This window comes from Vigna unguiculata, chromosome 4, assembly GCF_037176805.1.
Source record: "Vigna unguiculata cultivar grain cowpea cultivar isolate G323 ecotype 2 chromosome 4, ASM3717680v1, whole genome shotgun sequence".
Taxonomy (NCBI): Eukaryota; Viridiplantae; Streptophyta; class Magnoliopsida; order Fabales; family Fabaceae; genus Vigna; species Vigna unguiculata.
Window position 1 is genome coordinate 31,611,172 of NC_140795.1, and position 19,511 is coordinate 31,630,682.

General features: G+C 34.7%; 1 protein-coding gene across 1 annotated transcript; it reads right to left on the bottom strand.

Annotated features, from left to right (window-relative positions):
* On the bottom strand, positions 1-3,785 carry LOC114182179 (protein AUXIN SIGNALING F-BOX 2-like). The gene is made up of 4 exons (XM_028068977.2): positions 3,581-3,785; positions 2,549-3,485; positions 1,049-1,544; positions 1-963 (listed from the first exon to the last, which is right to left on the bottom strand). Exons 2-4 carry the CDS (start codon positions 2,998-3,000, stop codon positions 190-192), a joined length of 1,722 nt encoding a protein of 573 aa, XP_027924778.1. The 5' UTR covers positions 3,001-3,485; positions 3,581-3,785; the 3' UTR covers positions 1-189.
* Between the last annotated feature and the right edge of the window lie 15,726 nt (positions 3,786-19,511).

The following is a 19,511-nucleotide window of genomic DNA, read 5'->3' on the forward strand; positions in this document are numbered from 1 at the left end:
TTTACCACACACATTGATTATTATTATCTTATTAAAAGTTGTTGTCTTATAATTTATAATTGGATGCCAATAAACTATGTACAAGCAAAGGATTAACAATCAGTGACCACCAACTAAAGTTCCACTAACAGTAAACTCAGTCTAGTGAAACAGCTAAATAACAAGAACCTTAATAGCCAAAATGCACACCTACAGAGTCCACACATGTTCTGGTGCATCGTTCCTTCTCCCAGCCAATGTTCTGTACAAGTACATCTTCTGTACTTTCTGACCATCCTCCACATTGGAATCAACTTTCTCATCTCCATTAAATATCTCCACATTTAGCCTTTGCATCTTCTCAGCCAGTGCCTTGCAGGCTCCAATGGTGACATCACAGGACGACATCCACAGCGACCGCATAGTTTCATACTTCCCTATGTCAGACAGAAGAGCCGAGTCACCAAAAGGGCTGTCTCTTATCTCAAGCTTTCGTAGTTTCTTGCATCCATTCAACACATACAGCATTCCCTTGTCACTTTCTCCAGCAAATGCAATTGACAGCATCTCAAGCTGCTCAGCATACACCCCAATGTAAAGGAAAACTCGGTCAGTCAACCGGCCGGAGAGTGACAACCGCCGGAGCTGCTTGCAAGACTGCACAATTGCGCCGAAGCCTTCGTCGAGCGGCTGCATTGTATCAGGGTCAGGTTTTTTTGGATCGAGGATGCACAATCTAAAGCGGATGAAATTTGGGCAGTTTTTAGCCACAGTTATGAGGGCAGCGTTTGTCATCTGCTGACAGAAGTAGAGCAATGAGTGAAGCTTAGAGCAACCCTTGGAGATTGCAACAAGTCCTTTCTCTGAGACTCCTGCAGGGCCATTTAAACCAATAAGAACGGATGGAAAAACCCTTAGTTCTTGCAAATCTTTGCATGCGGAAGCCACAACACCTAGCCCATAGTCTCCAATGTAATCCATTATCTGCAACAGTATAGAGTGTATTGATATTCACCAACATAAGAACGTGTGTGAAAAGAATAGACTTAGGTAAAATACATTTATTTACCCATAAACGCTGAAGTTTCCCACATAAGCAAATTAGTTTTATTAGCTCTCTCCAATGAATCCCTGCTGCATAGCTCAGGTTCAAGGCTGTTAAGTTCATACAAACAGGGTAGATAGCTCTAAGGCAGCCAGGAAGAACCTCAAAAAAACCTGACAAACTGGTCATTGACTTGCACTTTTTAATGGTGTTCCTCAGCCTAGTGTAGACATCAGAATGTGGGTCATGGATAAATGACCCAATACCCAAGTCCACCAGTTGAGGTGCTTGCATCAATATCCTTTGGAGTGCACTGAGGGGCACGGTGTGGTTTAACCTTAAGCTTTTAAGGTTAGGAGATCTAGCCACAAGTCTCTCAAGAGCCCCCAGATTAATCTCTCCTTTAAGGCAAGCAAAATTAAGAGACTCAAGTGTTGTACAGCAATCAGGAAAGCAGCTTAGCCACTGTCCTCTGTGGTCGTCAACTTCGTTTTCCTGCAAATCCAGCTCCCTAAGGAACCTACATTTGTAACAGAAATGAGGAGTGAAGACCACATGCCAGACTACACGCAGGCCAATCAGAAGAATACATTTTCGAACAATGTGCAATGTTCATCTCTATCTCAGCTTTGCCAAGTAAAATAAAAGTATTCAAGGGAATTCAAGTATTTTTCACCTAGAGGAAGAACATAATCACAAACAATTCTGTCAGAGATTCAATATCGATTAAACATATGACAAAATTCTAGTATATAAATAGATGTAAACTTTATCTTAAAATCCGGATTTGTAATCTTTGAGTTAGACCTAAATTTCACTTTTTTAACATAATATCAGAGTTATTCAATACCTATCATAGTCAAGTTTGTTGAAATTATTGTGTAACCTATTATTATAGATTTCTTTGATTTTCATGCTTGAGATGTTAAGTCCTTGGTGTGAAAGATTGTGTTAGAAATCTTATATCGACTAGAAATATGATTAAATTATAATATACAGGTGTGGTCAACCTCATCTCAGAAGCAAGTTTTGTGAGATTAAATTAAACTTAAATTTTGCCTTTTTAAGAAATTCAAAATTGATAACTTAATGAACTTATGCATAGCACAATAAAACACGAGACTCTTAAAACACCAACTTGTTAGCAAGCCATCATGTGACATGTCATGTCATGTCACGTGACTTATGCATAAACACAGATCAATAATCTCATATCAGATAGAAAACAATAGCCCAAACTGGTAACACGTAATGCTCAAAGCAACTGAACTCCTTCTCTACAATCATTAGTCACATACAATGCAAGCCAACAATTAGCTAATAAATCAAAACTTGGCTGACACAAATTAAAAATTAGAAACTAGTTGTTATTCCTTCAATTAGTGCTCTTCCAACACTTAAACAAGACCATAAGGAAACTAAAGCACTTGAACAAATTTACAAGAAACACTCCAATATACACACAAATCCATGAAGGTTTCTGAAAGCAGCAGCAAAATCTGCAACACAGGTTACTCATCTTACCTACAATTTGCAGCTATAGTTGCGAGGCCAGTGGTGGTAAACCCTTCACAACTAATAAGAACCAGAGACTTGAAATTCATGAAAGAACGGGAAAGTAGATCCAAGCCCTCATCCGTAACCACCATCCTCTTCAGCCTCAGCTCCTCCAAATCAACCCCGTTCTTGACCAGTGCTTCAATCCAAGGATACACAAAACCACCCCAACCGTGAGGAACCAAATTAAAATCAGCAAAATGAGGTTTTCCCTTTAAAGTTAAGGACTTTAGCTCAGGAAACCTTTCTATCACTCTCTCAGGACTAATGGAGTAACAATTCCCTATAAACACACTCTTCCTACTGCATCTCTCTAATTTGTGCCAGTTCTTGCACACCAGAGACAAGGCATTCCTGTCTCTCTGTGAAGTCACATAGCCAAATATTTGCTCAATCACCTCATCTGGAAAACAATTCATCTCTCCCTCTCTCTCTCTCTCTCTCTCTCTAAGGCTACGCTATCAATTTCCTCCAAGTCTACCAGAGAATCTTCACCCTCTAACAAAACGGTCAAAGAGAAAAATATTTGCAGAAAACCTAATTAGTCGCAAATTTGAAGTTTCTATTTTCAATACATAACCATGATCTCACCATGGAATTCTTTTTAGTTCCAAAAAAAAAATAAAAAACAAACCCCCACCCCCAAAAAAGTGGTCTGCACCTAAACAAGACTGATTATTAAAACAAAGTAAAAACTTCAAATCCAAATAGTAGTCACTCAAAAAAGCAAAAGGGAATTCACAGAAAACTGAAGCTTTTTACATTTCCCGGCAAGGATCACAGGAAGGGGTACGAAAAGGCAGAAGCTTTCTTATGAAAATAAGGAGAAAAAGTGAAAAAAAAAATGATGAGGAAAAAAATCAAACGGGAAATTATGGTCTACAAATCAAACGACGATGATTACCTGTGATAAAAAAAACAATGTTAGAAAGGAAAGATAAAAGAAAAGTTAACAGATTTGAGAATCTAGAACAGTAATTGCAATTTTACTTGGTAGACCTTACAGTAACCGAAGCTTAGAGAAGAAAAAATTAGTAATCCATTTGATTTTTACTTAGTCACATTGTTCTACGTGGAACTGAGTTAGCATCCTCAAACACTATTGGTTGGGGCTGAAAACATCACAACCATGGTCGCTGGAGCCAAACCACCTGAATTCGAGTCAGATGGTCAAAGAGAGTGTAGAATCTAACGGCTGACATCGGTTTTCACGGAATAGACTCTCAATTTTAGGCGGCCGAAAAAATAGAGGTAAATTATATCGCATCGAAGAGAATTAATCAAATATTTCTTAAAAAATATCACTTTTTTTAATTATGAAAATGTTTTTAAGAATTCCTGTGTATGTATACATTATGGTCAATTTTCAATCATTCGGTCGTGTTGAAGTAAAAAGATATAATATAGACGTAGAAATGTGATTTTCAAAAAACATGTTTCAATCAAAAGAATTTGGTGTATTTTTAGGAATGTGTTCTATTCGTATTATAAAATATTTTATAGTTATGTTTATGAAAATGTATTATGGTATTCAAAACATAATTTTTAATTTTAAAACTTTTCCTGATATTCAATAAAAACTATCAAGAGCTTTTTGATGGCAACAAACTCGGGTGAAATTTCATTAATGTTTTAGAAAACAAAAAATTGTACAACCTTATTAATTCTTTTTCTATGCCAAAGTGATTACTTTTTTTATCATTTTAATTTTCTTTTCATATTGAATTTATGACTTATTGTTATTATTATTGATATATTATGTCCATGTTTGCTATTTTATGATAATAAAAAATAATAAAATAATAATTATAAAATTAAATATAAATATTTTTTATAATTTTATGGTTAATAATTTTCATTTATTTTATAGGTAGTTTTATAATTTAAAAAAATGGTCAAATTATAAGAGTTAAATTAAAAAAAATGATAGAATAATTATGTACCACACCTAGCCAACTCGACCAAATAGTAATAAAACGACACGTATATGCCAGAGCAATCAAGTAGTCAGCCTAAGCCGAGTTGGCCTAAGCCGAGTTGGCCTAAGCCTTACCAGACTAAACTGGTAACCTAAACGTCCAGAGAAACAACCTGCACAAGGCAACACATAACCAACATAAATCGTCGGCCTAGGCCGACTACTCCAATATACTTAGTAAAACTAAGGTCCCCCCTAGTGTTCAGTGAATCCTCTTAAGGGTCTGGGCTAGGGCCCAAGCCCACTTACAACCCAAACTGAAGTCCAAGTCAGGGCCCAGCCCATGGCATAACCAAACATGATTAATACTTTATAAATACATGTGGATCCCAGTAATTTAAGGTACGCATTCATTACTCCATTAATCACTGATTTGACCTTCTGAGAGCTTTGACTTACTTGAGCTTCAGAGTCCCTTCTGTAGGTAACTCCTCCTGGATCCAAGCCGACATGTATCAACCGGGACGAAGCCAACTGAGGATACAGCGGACTACATGGGTAAGGTGACGCTTGTGCCTAACTTATCTTGTTTGTTTTTTGCAAGAACAAATTATATTAATTTAAAAAAAATTAAAGAGTAAACTTTAAAACAAATCTAGAAACGTATTATTAGAACTTTTCATATTTCATAGAGATTTTTTCATATTGTTTACAAAAATTTGCAAAAAAAAAATATACTATTCTATTTTTTCTACGAATTTTGATCGATAGTGAATAATTAATTACCGTAAAATTTAAAAGTTAGTAAAAAATTTGTTTCAAAAAATTTTATGAAAAATATTCGCATTAACTTTTTTTTATTTAAAAAAAATAGCAGCAAATTTTATTATGAAAAAAAAATCACAGCAATTTTTCTATTGAAAAAATCAATTTAAAAAAATTGCAAGTACTTTTTCAAATTTAAATTTTGCAAGTAATTTCTTTACTTATTTTAAATTCACGAGTATTTTCTTACAGAAAAAAATTCTCAACTAACTTTTCCTGCCAAATTGAATTTATAAGTATATTTTTCTATAAATACTTTTTTTTCAAGAAATGCGGCTAAAAGATTATAATAAATTTTTAAAAGTATATAATTTTCATTTTATATTATCTTTGAATGACAAAATCATTTATAAATATTTATTTATTTTATTATTAATACTTAAAAATAAATTATGAAATTAGTATTTGAAATAAATAAATATAAAATAAATATTTATTTAACTATTTGAGTATAATTTTATAGACATCACAAAATTATTATGTACTATGTTGTTAATAATGACCAAAACCAAAATTTAATCAATTCAAATGCAAATTAGTGAAGATTCTAAAATTATATTCATTCTGCAAAACTCAATTCAATTTGGATAATGATACTGACCTTTTTTCTTTACCTCTTTTTTTGTATTCGCCTATGTGGCATACAGTATTTTAATGTTTTGTTAAATTTGAAATGAAAGCTGACACGTGAGGTTAAGAAGATTTGTGGAACACGTGTGTGCACAACAAAATAGAGAAAGAAAAAGTGAAGAATGCGGTTTTAGGGAAAACATAGTTTTCATATCTTCTTCCTCCACAAGTGCAAATCCTAATTTTTCTGTTGTTTTTCTCCAAATCAAATGATAATTTGGTATGTTTTTCTTCGATGATTGATTTCCCGTATTTTTGTGTTGTTCTTCTCCAAATCAAACCCTTTTTTGGTATGTTCTTCTTCCCCGAGTTTAAGGTCATTTTTATCTATTCTTGTTCCCCAAATCGATGGTCTCTCAATCCTAAATGTTGTTGTGGACTATTAATTCGAAATGTGTTCGAAAAGCTAATTAATTTTAGATCTCGAAAATATGTATTTATTTGAAACTATTTTGAAAAAAAAGTGAACGGGTTTGTGTAAGCAAAAACGGTTTGAATATGCGAATGGTTTTGAAGAAGAAGTATTTCGGCAGTTAGGCTTGGGTGGGTACAAAAAGTGAACTGGATTTGTGTTGTTGGATGTTAGAAAGTGAGTTTGTTGGTTTTTTAATATGTTGTGTGCAGTTTTATTGATTTGTGCCGAATTTTTGTAAATTAAATTTGGTTAATGCATTTGATAATTTCAATTCAGCTGACATGAATGACGTTAGTGAAGGTTCCGAAGGTAGTGAAGGTTGTGAAGTTGGAGATTGTAGTGATATAAGTCAGGTATTTTAGTTTTTATTGCTCTGTAATTTAATTTATCTTTTAGTAGAATAAGTTTAACGTATGGTTTGTAATATGAATATTTGCAGATTAATTTCAGGCATTCTTGTAGAACACAGTATAATGGTTTGTTGAACAAGAAGTTAAGTGTGGAGCAAAAATAATGTATTGAAGCAACACCATTTTGGTGGTTTGTTTTGTTGCATGAAAGAGTTAAGATTAGTCGAAAGCTTCTATGTGAGTTAAGTAATGTGTGGGTGGAGAGCAGAGGAGGTTTCATGATTAACTCTGAATTTGTAACGTTTAAGTTATTAGATGTATGTGTAGGCCTGGGTTTAAGGGTTTATAGAGATAGAATTGATTTAGAGGAGGTTGACGTTGATAGTGTTTGTAGGAAGATATTTTTTGAAAAAAGGTAACAATTACCATACTATATAATTATCTCTTAATGGAGTGTGAGTGTCTTGATGTAGAAGATTTTTGTCGGTTGTACATTTTGTTAGGTATATCTGAGTTTCTTTTGCCTAATAGAAATGGAACAATCTTTGTTTTACTTTTTAAAATTGTAGAAGATTTGACTAGTCTAGTTAAATATAACTAGGGTGGTGTGGTTTATGAGTACTTGGTTGGTAGTTTGTGTAGTGTGTCAGTTGTTTTGAATAAGCAATTACATCGAAAACACTTCCATGTTGTCAGATGTGTATATTTATTGCAGGTAAGTAAGTTAGTTTTTCCTGAATTTTATGTTGGAGCATTTTGGTTTTTGTTATGAATCAGTAACTTTCTTTTAAGTGAATTGTATTATTGTATGTTATAGCTATGGGCTTTTGCCTTTTCTCTCTCATACACATAAGTTCCACATCATCTCTATCATCCACTAGTGTTGCACCACCTATCCCATGCTTCTTTAGCTAATTAAACCTACGAAACAAATAAACATAGATTAACATGTTGGCTTAAGTCAAGCCAACTCTAGTCAACAAGTCAAACCTAGTCAAAGGTCAATAAGTCAACTAAGGTTGGATCAACTAAGTCAACTTAGGAAAATCACAATAATGAATTACAAAGCAAGGATAATGATGAAGGACTAGAAGTCTCCCCTCTAGACATGTTCCTTGTTATCCTCCTTAGAAGAGCTTTTATGGCATCTTGTGTGGTCAATCCTTCATCACTCTGCCTCTCCCTTTCTCTAAGGCTACACTATCAATTTCCTCCAAGTCTACTAAAGAATCTTCTTCATCCCTCTAACACAATAGTCAAAGAGAAAAGTACTTGCAGAAAACCTAATTAGTTGCAAATTTGAAATTTCTATTTTCAATACATAACCATGATGTCACCATGGAATTCTTTTTAGTTTCCACAACAACAAAAAAAACCCACTCGCGAAAAAGTGGTTTGGACTTAAATAAGACTAATTATTGAAAAAAAAAGAAAACTTCAAAACAAAATAATAGGGACTGAAAAAATTAAAAGGGAATTATCCACATATAACTAAAGCTTTTTACATTTACGACAATGATCCAAAAGAGTACCATAAGGCAGAAGCTTTCTTAGGAAAATAAGGAGAAAAAATGAAAAAAAAGGGAAAAATCAAACGGGAAATTATTGTCTACAAATCAAATGACAAAGATAAGCTAAGATAAAAAAATGTTAAAAGGGAAAGATAAAAGAAAAGTGAATAGATTTGAGAGTTTAGAACAACAATACAATTTTACTTGGTCACATTGTTTTAGGTGGAACTGAGTTAGCATCATGAAACCGTCTTAGTTGGTTATGAAGACAACATAGTTCTGGTTGTTGGAGCCAAACCACCTTAATTCGAGTCAGATTGTCAAAGAGAGCGTAAAATCTAACGGTTAGTAGCATTTTTCACGATGGAATAGACTCTGAATTTTAGCCAGCTAAAAAAATAAAGGTAAATTATATTCCTTTAAAGACAATTAATCAAATATTTCTTGAAAAATATTATTTTTTTAAATTGTGTAAATGTTTTTAAGAATTCCTTGTATTTAATTATGGCTAGTTTTCAATCATTCGTTTTAGTTGATGTAAAAAGATACAATATAGATGTAGAAATGTGATTATCAAAACATGTTTCAATAAAAAGAATTTGGTGTATTTTTGAGGATGTATTCGATTAATACAAAAATGATTATTTGACAAATACTTTTTTGACAAACTTTGACAACGTTGATATGGCCCGTATGTTGGAGTAGTTTTATTTTTATTTTTTTGAAAAAAAATTCCACGTTGGCTATGAAAGTGACAAACTCCTCACACGAACTTCTTCCTCACTTTTGCTTTTGAAATTTCTCCAGATGCTCTCGCTTTAAGGTTTGGTGGGTGGTTGTTTGGACAACGCTCGTGGACGCTATCGTGGAAGTAGACAAACACAAACCCTCTCTAACATTTGCTATCTCATTTTCGATTTCAAATCATGTTGTCTCTTCCAAATTGTTTTGACTCTTTCGAATGCTCTTGCCTCTTTTGAATCCCGTTGCGGCGTCCTTGACATTGTCTTCACTATTATTTTGTGGTTGTTGTCCACACTCCCCCACTGCAGACCTTGGTTTGTGGTCGTGTATCTCGTGCATTGGTGGGTTCTCCTCTGTATCACAATTTTCCTCCTCACTTCACTATCCTTAACAAGTGAAGACTCTCATCGGCACTGCTTTCATTTTTCTAGCGTTGGAATTGGAAGAAATTGTAGGTAAAATTTCATTCTTCCTATACAATTTTATTGTTGAATTCTTGTTATTTGTTTTTTGGGTTTAAAGTTTTTTTTGAAGTCCCTGTTTTTGCATCTATTGCTCTCGGCCCCATGTTTTCCTATTCTTTTGTGTTGTTGCATGTATGCCATGTTGTAGTTTAGGGATTTATTATGTATTTGGGGAAATAATTTTTTCGGTGATGGTGATGTTGAGGAAGAAGTGTTCTCAATAGGTTTGGTCACCTACTTTTTACATTGTGTTGATGACTATTTTTGATTAACAATAATGAGTAAAGATATAGAAGATGGTAATTGCTCTAATGACACTAAGGTATCAATGTCCTTATGATACATTTTATTTGTGTATGCCAATTGAAGAATTACCTTACTGTAGTTCTTTATGGGTGGTTGCAGGTTTCTTTGAGGCATTCATACAGAACGAAATATGTTGGGTCTTTGAATAAGAAATTAACAACATAAATGTTGTGTTTGAAGGAATGTGTTTTGGATGGTTCACCTATTAAAGGAGCCTTTGAAGATATCTAGGAACCTTCTAAGGAAATTATGTTGTAAGTGGGAGAAAAAGAGTGGGAGTTTTGTACTTAAATCCTAGGTTGTTAGATTCAGTTTATTAGATGCATGTGTAGGGCTTAAGTTAAGAGTTGTTGAACAAAAATTGATTTAAATTAGAAATTTATAAACAATGTTGATTTAAAAATGTTGTATGAATTCCTATTGGAAAATCGTAACAATATTTGTTTAAGTGATTTTTGTAGGCTTTATATTTTTTAGGCATCTTTGACTTTTTGTTATCAAATCGTAGTGGTAGGGTTTTCCTTATTTTCTTTAAGGTTGTTGATGATATTTAGAGGTTGACAAATATAATTGGGGTATTTTTGTGTATGAATATTTGGTTGGGAACCTATGTACTGCTTCTTTGTTATTTAGGAGGGGAGGAAATACAAGACATGTTCATGTAGTTGGACGAGTTTATTTGCAGCATGAATGAATTCATTATTTAATGTTGATTTTTAATTGAAACAACTTATATTTTATGATGAATGAAAACTTATATCGTTGTATATTGGTTTCAGTTATAGGTTTTTGAGCATTATGATTTGCAACCCTAAAAGTCAATTTTTAAGAACCAAAATCCCTCATGTGTTGCACTGAATGGATGTTAAAGTAGGGAACTATATGACTAGTAGTAGTTTTAATAAGAATATGGTAATTTAAATTTTAGCGGTTATATTGTTTTATTTGTTGGTGTAACGTCCCATTTAATCAATAACCTTAATTAAAAGAAGCGTTACACAGGATAATATAGAAACGCAACCTTGGAACTTGAATACAACTCCATACAAACCAAGGCACCCAACTATGCCAAAACGAATCAGATACAAATATTCAACAGTAGTAAAGTTGGGAAATTAAAGAACAGCCAATACATGGGCCGTGGCACTAAAAGAAAAATCCACTAAGCGGGATCCAACCCAGGCGGGCTAAGCAGCAGAGTCACCATTCCCCTGTTGACCGCGAGAACCTCTCGCATCTGCTCACATCAATAAATTGATGATCATTGCAAAAGGAGAAGAACCACATACAAGATAGCCAAACAAACAAACAGGGTAAGCTAGAGTAGATACAGTTCATCAAGCAGTCACATGCCATTACACAGTCCAAACAGTATATATCATCCAAACATATTATCACTCCTCAAGCAATACATTAGACTCTGACTCAACTCATCCGGATACATACAATCTGGTCAGATTCAGCGAATGCTTGCGCTTGTGGTGGATATCTCTGCTCACCCCCGAGCTGCTCACTCTCGAGCTACGTGTTACAAGTGTTACAATGTTTCAATCCCCCACACACAAGGTTAGCCCTTAATGAGTTTCAGGCCTCCTACTGCTCTCACCACAAGAGTCAGTCCGCTCTAAGTGAGACTAACTGACTCCTTAGAGTGTCAGGATGCAACCTTACCTTGAATCCTTACCAGACTATATAGATGAGGCACCACCATGGACACCCACTAACAGGGGCCATGGAATTACGTTCCGACCACTGAAGCACGACCCTAAAATCTCACCTAGAGATTTTAAGGAATTACGCACTGACCACAGACCAAACATATTCAAACAACAGAGTAATATTTATCATGCATGTATATGTACCATGTCAACCCTTATAACCAATCCCTTTCATGTTCCAGGTCAAATCCATACCAACTCGTCATACTCCACCCATGAATATAAAGTTTCAACTCATCTCATTACCATGCCACATTCATAACCAACCAATCTCATATTCATTACATGCCAAGAATTTATCCAAGTTCATCATTCATAACCCATGCACCCTCCTGCTCATGCATATTCATCCCCCATCATGCCATTATACAACAATCCATTCACTTACATGCCAAACACAGGAAGGGAAACATCAAATCAGAGCGCACCCTCGCCCAGCTCTTCGCTCAGGCTAAAGGGCCTCGCTCAAGCGACAGGGTCTCTCGCTCAGGCGAGAGCTTGACATCCAGGGACAGTGGCCTCTGCACGTTCTCGCTTAGGCGACACTCCCATCGCCTGAGCGAGACGCTCGCTTGCTCAAAACTGAGTTGGTCGCCTGAGCGACCATTCGCGTGAAAAAGCCTGGGCGAGTCTCTATTCACCTCGCCTAGGCGAGGCAAGCTTACTTGGGTGAGATTAACAACCCTCGCCACTGTTCACTCGCGGAACATACCAAAAATCCAATCCAAACCATGCAATAATACATTTCATAAGCTTATAGTGTTTGTCCGGTCGCTCGCGTAGCGTGACACTTATATCCAAATAGTTAAAAATACCCAAAAAAACATAAAGGGTTTTCAAAATTAAAAAAAAAAAAATCAACAATTTCTTGAAAGATTGAAATATATATATATATATATATATATATATATATATATAAAGAATTAAAACTAAAAATATAGTTTTCTTTATTAACTTTTAGTGTTTGTCCATCCGCTCGCGTCGCATGACACTTATATCCAAATAATTAAAAATATCCAAAAAAATATAAAAGGGATTTCAAAATTAAAAAAAAAATCAACAATTTCTTAAAAGATTGAACTATTTCCTTTAATAGCCCCTTTTGACCTTGCATACCCATTTTCATTGTTTTATAGCTCATTACAAATCCTTAGCCTGAAAAACCATGATTCATCCTACCTTAGGAAATTTTTGGAGCTTTGGAATTGTTATGGAATGGGAGCTCAATTAAGTGTGGTTATGCACACAGTTGTTTTTGTTCTTGGATTGCTCATTGTTACATTTATGAGGGACTTGAAAATTGTTGTTTCTTTACTCAAAAAAAGGATAAGAAAAGGAAAAGAAAATAAATTTGGGTTTGAGCATTGTGTGAGAATTGAATTTGGAAGTTTAGAGTTCGGGATTGCTTTTAGGCTTGATTTTTACTTCTTCGCCATTGCTCCTCTATTTCCTTTGGTTCTTGAGCTACTTATCCATATGTTCCATACCTTTTCCTCAACCCCATTACAACCTTGAAAAGTCCTTCTAATATTGATCTGCATGTGTTTTGGGTTATAAATTTAGAGGGTTGCCAAGTCTATTTGATGCTTATTTTTGAAGGATGCTTTGAGAGTAGACAGTAGCCTAGATATTTGAGTGATACAGTGCATATTATGTAAGGTTATTTTGCTTTCAATCCACTTTTTGAGCTTAGTGAGTACTTTACATGTTTTGAATTGCTTGGATGATGTTCATGAATATCTTACAACTTCTACTCCTTCTATGTTTGATGTGTTTCCATTTGTTTGTTTCGTGTTTGTTTGTGTGTGTCTCTTTCTCATCTCTCTTTCTTGTGTCTATGTTGTCCTTGTTTGGCTTTGCTTTGCTTTGCTTTTTAAGTTTGTCCAAGAGTACAAAAGGGTAAATGTGGGTGATTTTGATGATTCATTATTTTCCTCTATTCTGCTACCTTTTTGTGCCCATCTTGATGGATGTTTTGTGCTTAGTTGTCTATCTTTAGTACATTTTCATCTATTGGGTTTTATTTGACCATTGTTCTGAATTTTGATTAATTTGGGATTATTTTGTCTAATTTTCATTTGTATTTATTTTTTTTTGTATTTTGTGTGAAGCATTTTTGGACCTTGGACATTAATCATAAGATGAATAGAGAGTTGTCATGTCATTCCCACATCATTGTCACGTCTTTCTAACATCATTGTCACGTATGTGCCATGTCATTGCGCTTGTCCACATTATTGGACCTACATTTTGGGCTCATAGTGACATTTTTATAATTTTGCAGTCGTGGGTAGCATTTTTTGTAAATATAAGTGACATAATTTATGTGACCACATTTTTAAGGTTTAGGAGGTTTTTTAAAACTCTCTTCTTTCTCATTTTGCATAATTTTCACGTTTTGGAGAGTACCCACTTGGGGATTCTTCGTTTTCTGTATTTTATGGCCATTGGAGCACAATCCAACTTAGGGTTTTCGTTTTCCTACTTCTGAATTTTGTTTGTTCATTCTTCCCTTACTCTTATAATATATTTTCGTTTCTTCTTGTGTTTTAAGTCCATTCGTATGGCTAACTAAACCTTGCAATTGATTTTTTTAGGAGAATGTAATGAAACCTTGAGATTTTGTTCATGTTTTTTGTTGTTTATGTTGCTATTTGTCTTTTTAATCGATGGTTTATTGTGGAATATGAATTTTGGACATGCTTAATGTTGGGGATGTTGTTCTTGTATTGAAACAGACTTTAATCATGCTTAATGTTTCTAGGTTGTTGTTTTCAAATGTTGTCACATATGCTTATTCTGTGGGTGTGATTAAATGATGTGATGAAATCGTGTTAATCTTCGCTTAGTGGTATAATCTATGACAGGTGGAATTACATTCGAATCAGAGAATCAATGCATTTTTTTTTATAAAGTGTTTTATTAAATCTGAAGTTGCTTTACTTTGTTAATTTGCCAAACCAAACCCCTCCCCCTTTTTTGTGTTGAATTTGGAATTTACGTTTGAATGAAAATATTGATCGTTTGGGAGACGACTTTGGGTTAATTTCGAAATACTACATTTAACTGTTCTATTTGGTCGCGAACGACTTCAATCAGCGAGGTCAATCCTTGTCAAGCTCACCAAGTAAAAATTAAATAATATATTGAATAGTTTTTTCATTAAGAACTATGTGGTCCCTAATTTTTCATTTTTAATGGAAATACGTAGGAACAAGGTACATCCTTGTTAAACCAATTTCAGTAGTCAACCATTGCTACCAATGGTACCTATTTGCCAACCAAAGTCAAATTTACAGCTTATCAACGCAGTTCCAGCATCAAACATTAATAACCCTCAATTTCCTAATTTGCCAAACCCTAAAAGATGTTAATGTAGTTTCATCTAATTAACTCTTCCAGTCACACGAGGTTCAATGATATATGGCATCTAATCATACACAAACAAATATAACTTCCTTTTTCCTCAATCATCACCGCCAGGCTGTTCATAAGAAAACCCAGAAACAAGGTGGCACAACTTGCGTCGCCTGGCGATATATGGCTCACCGCCAAGTGGTTCCTTGTAGGAACCCAGAAACCCTCATGAACAGCATGCATCGCCTGACAGCTACAAGTAACCCGCCAGGCAGTTTCTGGAAATTTTCCAGAAACGCGATAATGGCAGAATTAATAGAGCATATGCATCCATTTACATACATTTCATACAAATTAAATGATACATATAAAATAATGATTTTAGCTCCCCTAATCTGGAAATCCTTGCTTAAAACTTGAATCCTCTTGATTTTTTCCTTGATCCCAATGGCTTGCTTTAGCTCCCTCCAATTCAGCCTCTTTTGCCTCAATCAATACCACAGTTTCACTCTGAATTCTCTCTCCTTACTGAGTACAAAAAAAGCAGCCTCTAACCCTCTCTTGTTTTCCTCTTAATTAACCAATTTACTAAGCCTTAATCCAACTTAATATCAAAAAGGAAAATTGACATTTAACGTAGCTTAATGATCATTCAATGGCTTTTTCATGATCATTTTTGTAGCCCTCCTAGCTGCCCTTTGAAGGCTAGGGTTTCTATGACCTTTCCATTCCATGCCAAAAAGGAATTTTGGCAAAAAAAGAAAGTATGATTTGGTTCTACCAAGTTTGAACCCAAAACCATGTCCATGTCAAATCAATGCACAACCATTCAACCAATTCATGTTTTGTGATAATTCCTACAATTATAGGATTATTTTATCACTCCTCATGGTCCATCATATTATTAAAATAATAATAAATTAAATAACACATAAATGGCATATCACATCAATTAACATTTAATGTCATAAAGGCTCTCATTACCCGCATTTATTAATTATTTATTTATTTAATTAATTAAATTTTACGAGTCTTACAATATGTCCTTTTTCAAGACACTTGAAGCATTGAGCATGTATTGTTCTAGTATCTTTAGAGTTTTCTTTTTCTTTATCCCTATCTTGTGATCATTCCTATATAGATTTGGAGGGGTAACCCTCCCTCTTGGAATCTTTCCTAGGGTAAGATGTGCTGGGGTAATCCTTCCTTGTGGTAGAGTTCCTCTTCAATTGTTGCTCTGCTTCACACACACCTGAACTAAATCATTCAAATCATTGTAGGGCAAAAGTTCAACTTTATACCTAATATCATAATTTAGGTCACTCTAAAACCTATCAATGGTTATTCTTGGTTCCTCTCTTATTATTGCCCTTAACATGAGCAACTTCATTTTCTATCTATATTCTTTCACCTTCATGTTTTTGTGTTGGAGTCTATGAAGCTTGTCCATTAACTCCCTTTCATAGTAAGTAGGTACATGTGTCCTCTTAATGGTTAACCTAAGCTCATTTCAATATCTTATTTAGGGTTGATTGTGAATTCTTAGGTCTTTGACCAAGGAATTCCACCAATACATAGCATGGCCCTAAAAGCTTAATGTAGCTAAAGGCACCTTTTTATCTTCAGCTACTTGGTGACACTAAAACAATTTTTCAATCTTCATTTCCCAATCCAAGTATTCTTCTATGTTATTTTTTCCATAAAAGGTTTGAGAGGTCGCCTAGGTAGAGATTGATAAAAGTCATCATTGTAATGACTAATATACCACTCATCTTTATGAGAGAAGGATGACTCCCTAGAGTATCTTGTTCTTTTAGGTGAGGACTCATCTCTTTGTTTACCCTTGTTTTGACTAATCATGAATTAGGCAAACATATCCTTCAACTCAACTATATCTCTTTTTTGGTTTTGGAGTTCATCTCGTAAATGTACTCTTTCATCAATATTCTTAACACTACCTTGTACACTAGAATGATGAGAATGATCACCCATGTTGTGAATAAGAAAGTTTTTCACAAAGGTTTTCAAAATTTTCACAATTATGAATGAGAAAAGTTTTCAAAACAATTTTCTTTTTGGGAGAGGATTTCTAAAAGAAATTAATGATGAAAGTGTTCCAAGAAGCTCCTAGGAAGAAGAGGTGAGTCACAAGTGGACAAACTTAGAAACCAAGTCCTTCCTAGATAGAGTTTCCTTAGATTACTTTTACCAAAATTTCAAAGTAAAAATCTTCCAAAACAATTTTCATAAAATTGTGTGTGTAAAGTGTTCCTAAATACCAAAGGAAGTTCTATCTATTTTTCAATCAAAGGAACCACCTTATATATCACGGAGACCTAGAAAGGAAACAAGAATTGAAAGAATCAAAGCAATGTATAAAGAAAAGTAAAGACAATTCACTAAACTAGGCGAGTCCTGTGTGAAAGTGCAGTGACACTTGGAGCCCCTTGACACACTTTCACTTCTAATGTGCATGCAACTATTAAAAAGTTTAGGTAAGGAGGTGGGATTGCACCAAAGGAATTTTCACAAGACACCAAAGAAAAGAAGTAAATGAACAAAAATTTACAATTAAAACAACAAAATAAACAAATGTTTTGTGATACAAACCACACAAAGAAAAGATAACAAAAGTTGTCTTGTTTTTCCAACGCTCTCTTTTGCTTCACTCTTTAAGTGTTTCCTCTATTTGTTCCATTCCAAAGTATCTCTTGCCAGCTTCCCTTGCACAAATACACTGATGGAGCTTGGTGGAGACATGAAGCTCCAAGTGCAGCGGAAATGATGGAGGAAGCATGGAAGAGTGGAAGGCAAGTTTGTAGGCTCTTGCTTGCAATGGATAGGTGAAATGATGAATGATTTAGAGGTGGTTCTAGCCTAGGAAGAGGGCTAGAGGTAAAGAGAGTAAGCTCTCTAAAAGATGACTCTCAAGTGGCAATAGTGAGGAGTGTTCTCAACTCAAAGTGTCTATTGCACAAAAATTCAAGAGTGAGTACAATGCTGAAAAATTAAGGCTTTTATACTCAAGCCATTACACATAAGGAATCTTGACCCTTGGATGAGAAGGAGAAAGCATCTTGGCCTTTGATGGTAGCTTGGAGAAGAAGGCTTGATCTTGACCATTGGATGATGCCTTGGAAAACGAGGAAGCATTCCTAACCCTTGGATGCTTTGGATCCATGAGGTGTAAGAAGAAGTGTTGACTTCCACTTAGTCCACCTTGGCTCTTTTGATAGCTCATGGCCAAATCTCCTATTGGGCTTAGTCAAGCCCAATTTTATCAATTCAACTACTCATTGTTTGACTTATTATTCTAGAAAGCAAAGCCTAAACAATAGGCCAATATTATTGCTATTCTATTGCTCTTTGAGACACCTCTTCAAATCTTCACATCTTCTTTGGCCCATGTGAAGAGTATGAGAAGTCCATGTGGGTTTAGGCCATCTTGAATGAAGCCCAATTTGATCTTTTTTTAGCATGCCCTTTGTTATTGGGCCTCTTGATGGGCTTGGGCTTGAAGGTGCATGATGGCCATGGATCGGGCCTTGAGCATGATTTGGGCCTAGGCGTTGCCCAAGCTATAAGCCTTGTTGGGATCACATCATCCCCTCCCACTTGAAGAGGATCTAACCTCAGATCTAGAGGGTCATTTAAGGCTCACAACAACTAAAGTTGGGTTCCACCAGGACCAAAAACATATCTGCAACATTCATCAAACAGAATTGGATTAAAATCATGAAGACCATGTAGTATAATTGATTAGGGAATGTGTGAAAGTGGGCTTATAAATTTGGAAAAAGTTGGTATTAGGCCCACTTCACAAAAAAAGTGTTTCACACTTTGACTTGGATGATTTTTGAAAAGAATTTTAAAGTCAAAGTGTTTTTTGGCACTATATTTTGAAGAGGATGAAATAAGGAAATGAGATAAAGAACAAAAAGTTTGAGAAGGAAACAAAACAAGAGATTTAATGAATAAGTGAGAAGAGTTTAAAGATGAGAAAACTCCCTTTGAAACTTGGGTCTTCATGAAAGGAATTGGTGAAGGATTACACACCAAATCCCTAACAATGAGTTCCCTTGAAGTTGAATTACTCTTTAACTCTACCACTTTTGATTTTCTTTCAAACTCACTCTCTTTTTTTAATTTATCTCTTGCTTGAAATTCTTTTCTCTCATTCTCTTCTTTGGCTTTTCTAATATTCTCCTCTCTTGCCTTTTCTTCTTTTTTCTCTTTTCTTTTTCTCTTTTATCTCTTTTTCCTCTTTTTCTCTTTTAGCACAAAGCTTCTCAAGCTCTTCTTTTTCTCTCTTCTTTTCATACTCTCGAAGCTTTTTAAGTTTTGCTTGCTATTTCTTATGTTTTGCTCTCTTTCTTTGTTCACTCAAGAGCAAGTCCAAATTGTGCTTAAAATCTTTTTCTAGTCTAGAAAACTTAGCAAGATTTTGGATGAAAGCATCCCTTATGTCAATGAAGTTTTCTATCCTAGCTTGTTGCTCTTTAGTGATCCTAAATGAAGGGGGAATGAAATGTTTCCACATGCATGTTTTTAATTCATAAAATGTATTAATGCATGATTTTCTCCCCTTTTGCACTCTATACTGCCTTTCTTGCCACCACTCGGATGCACGTCCTATAAACCTAGAAGTAACATGCCTAAGAATGTCAAATTGGCTATATTACTAAACAATGG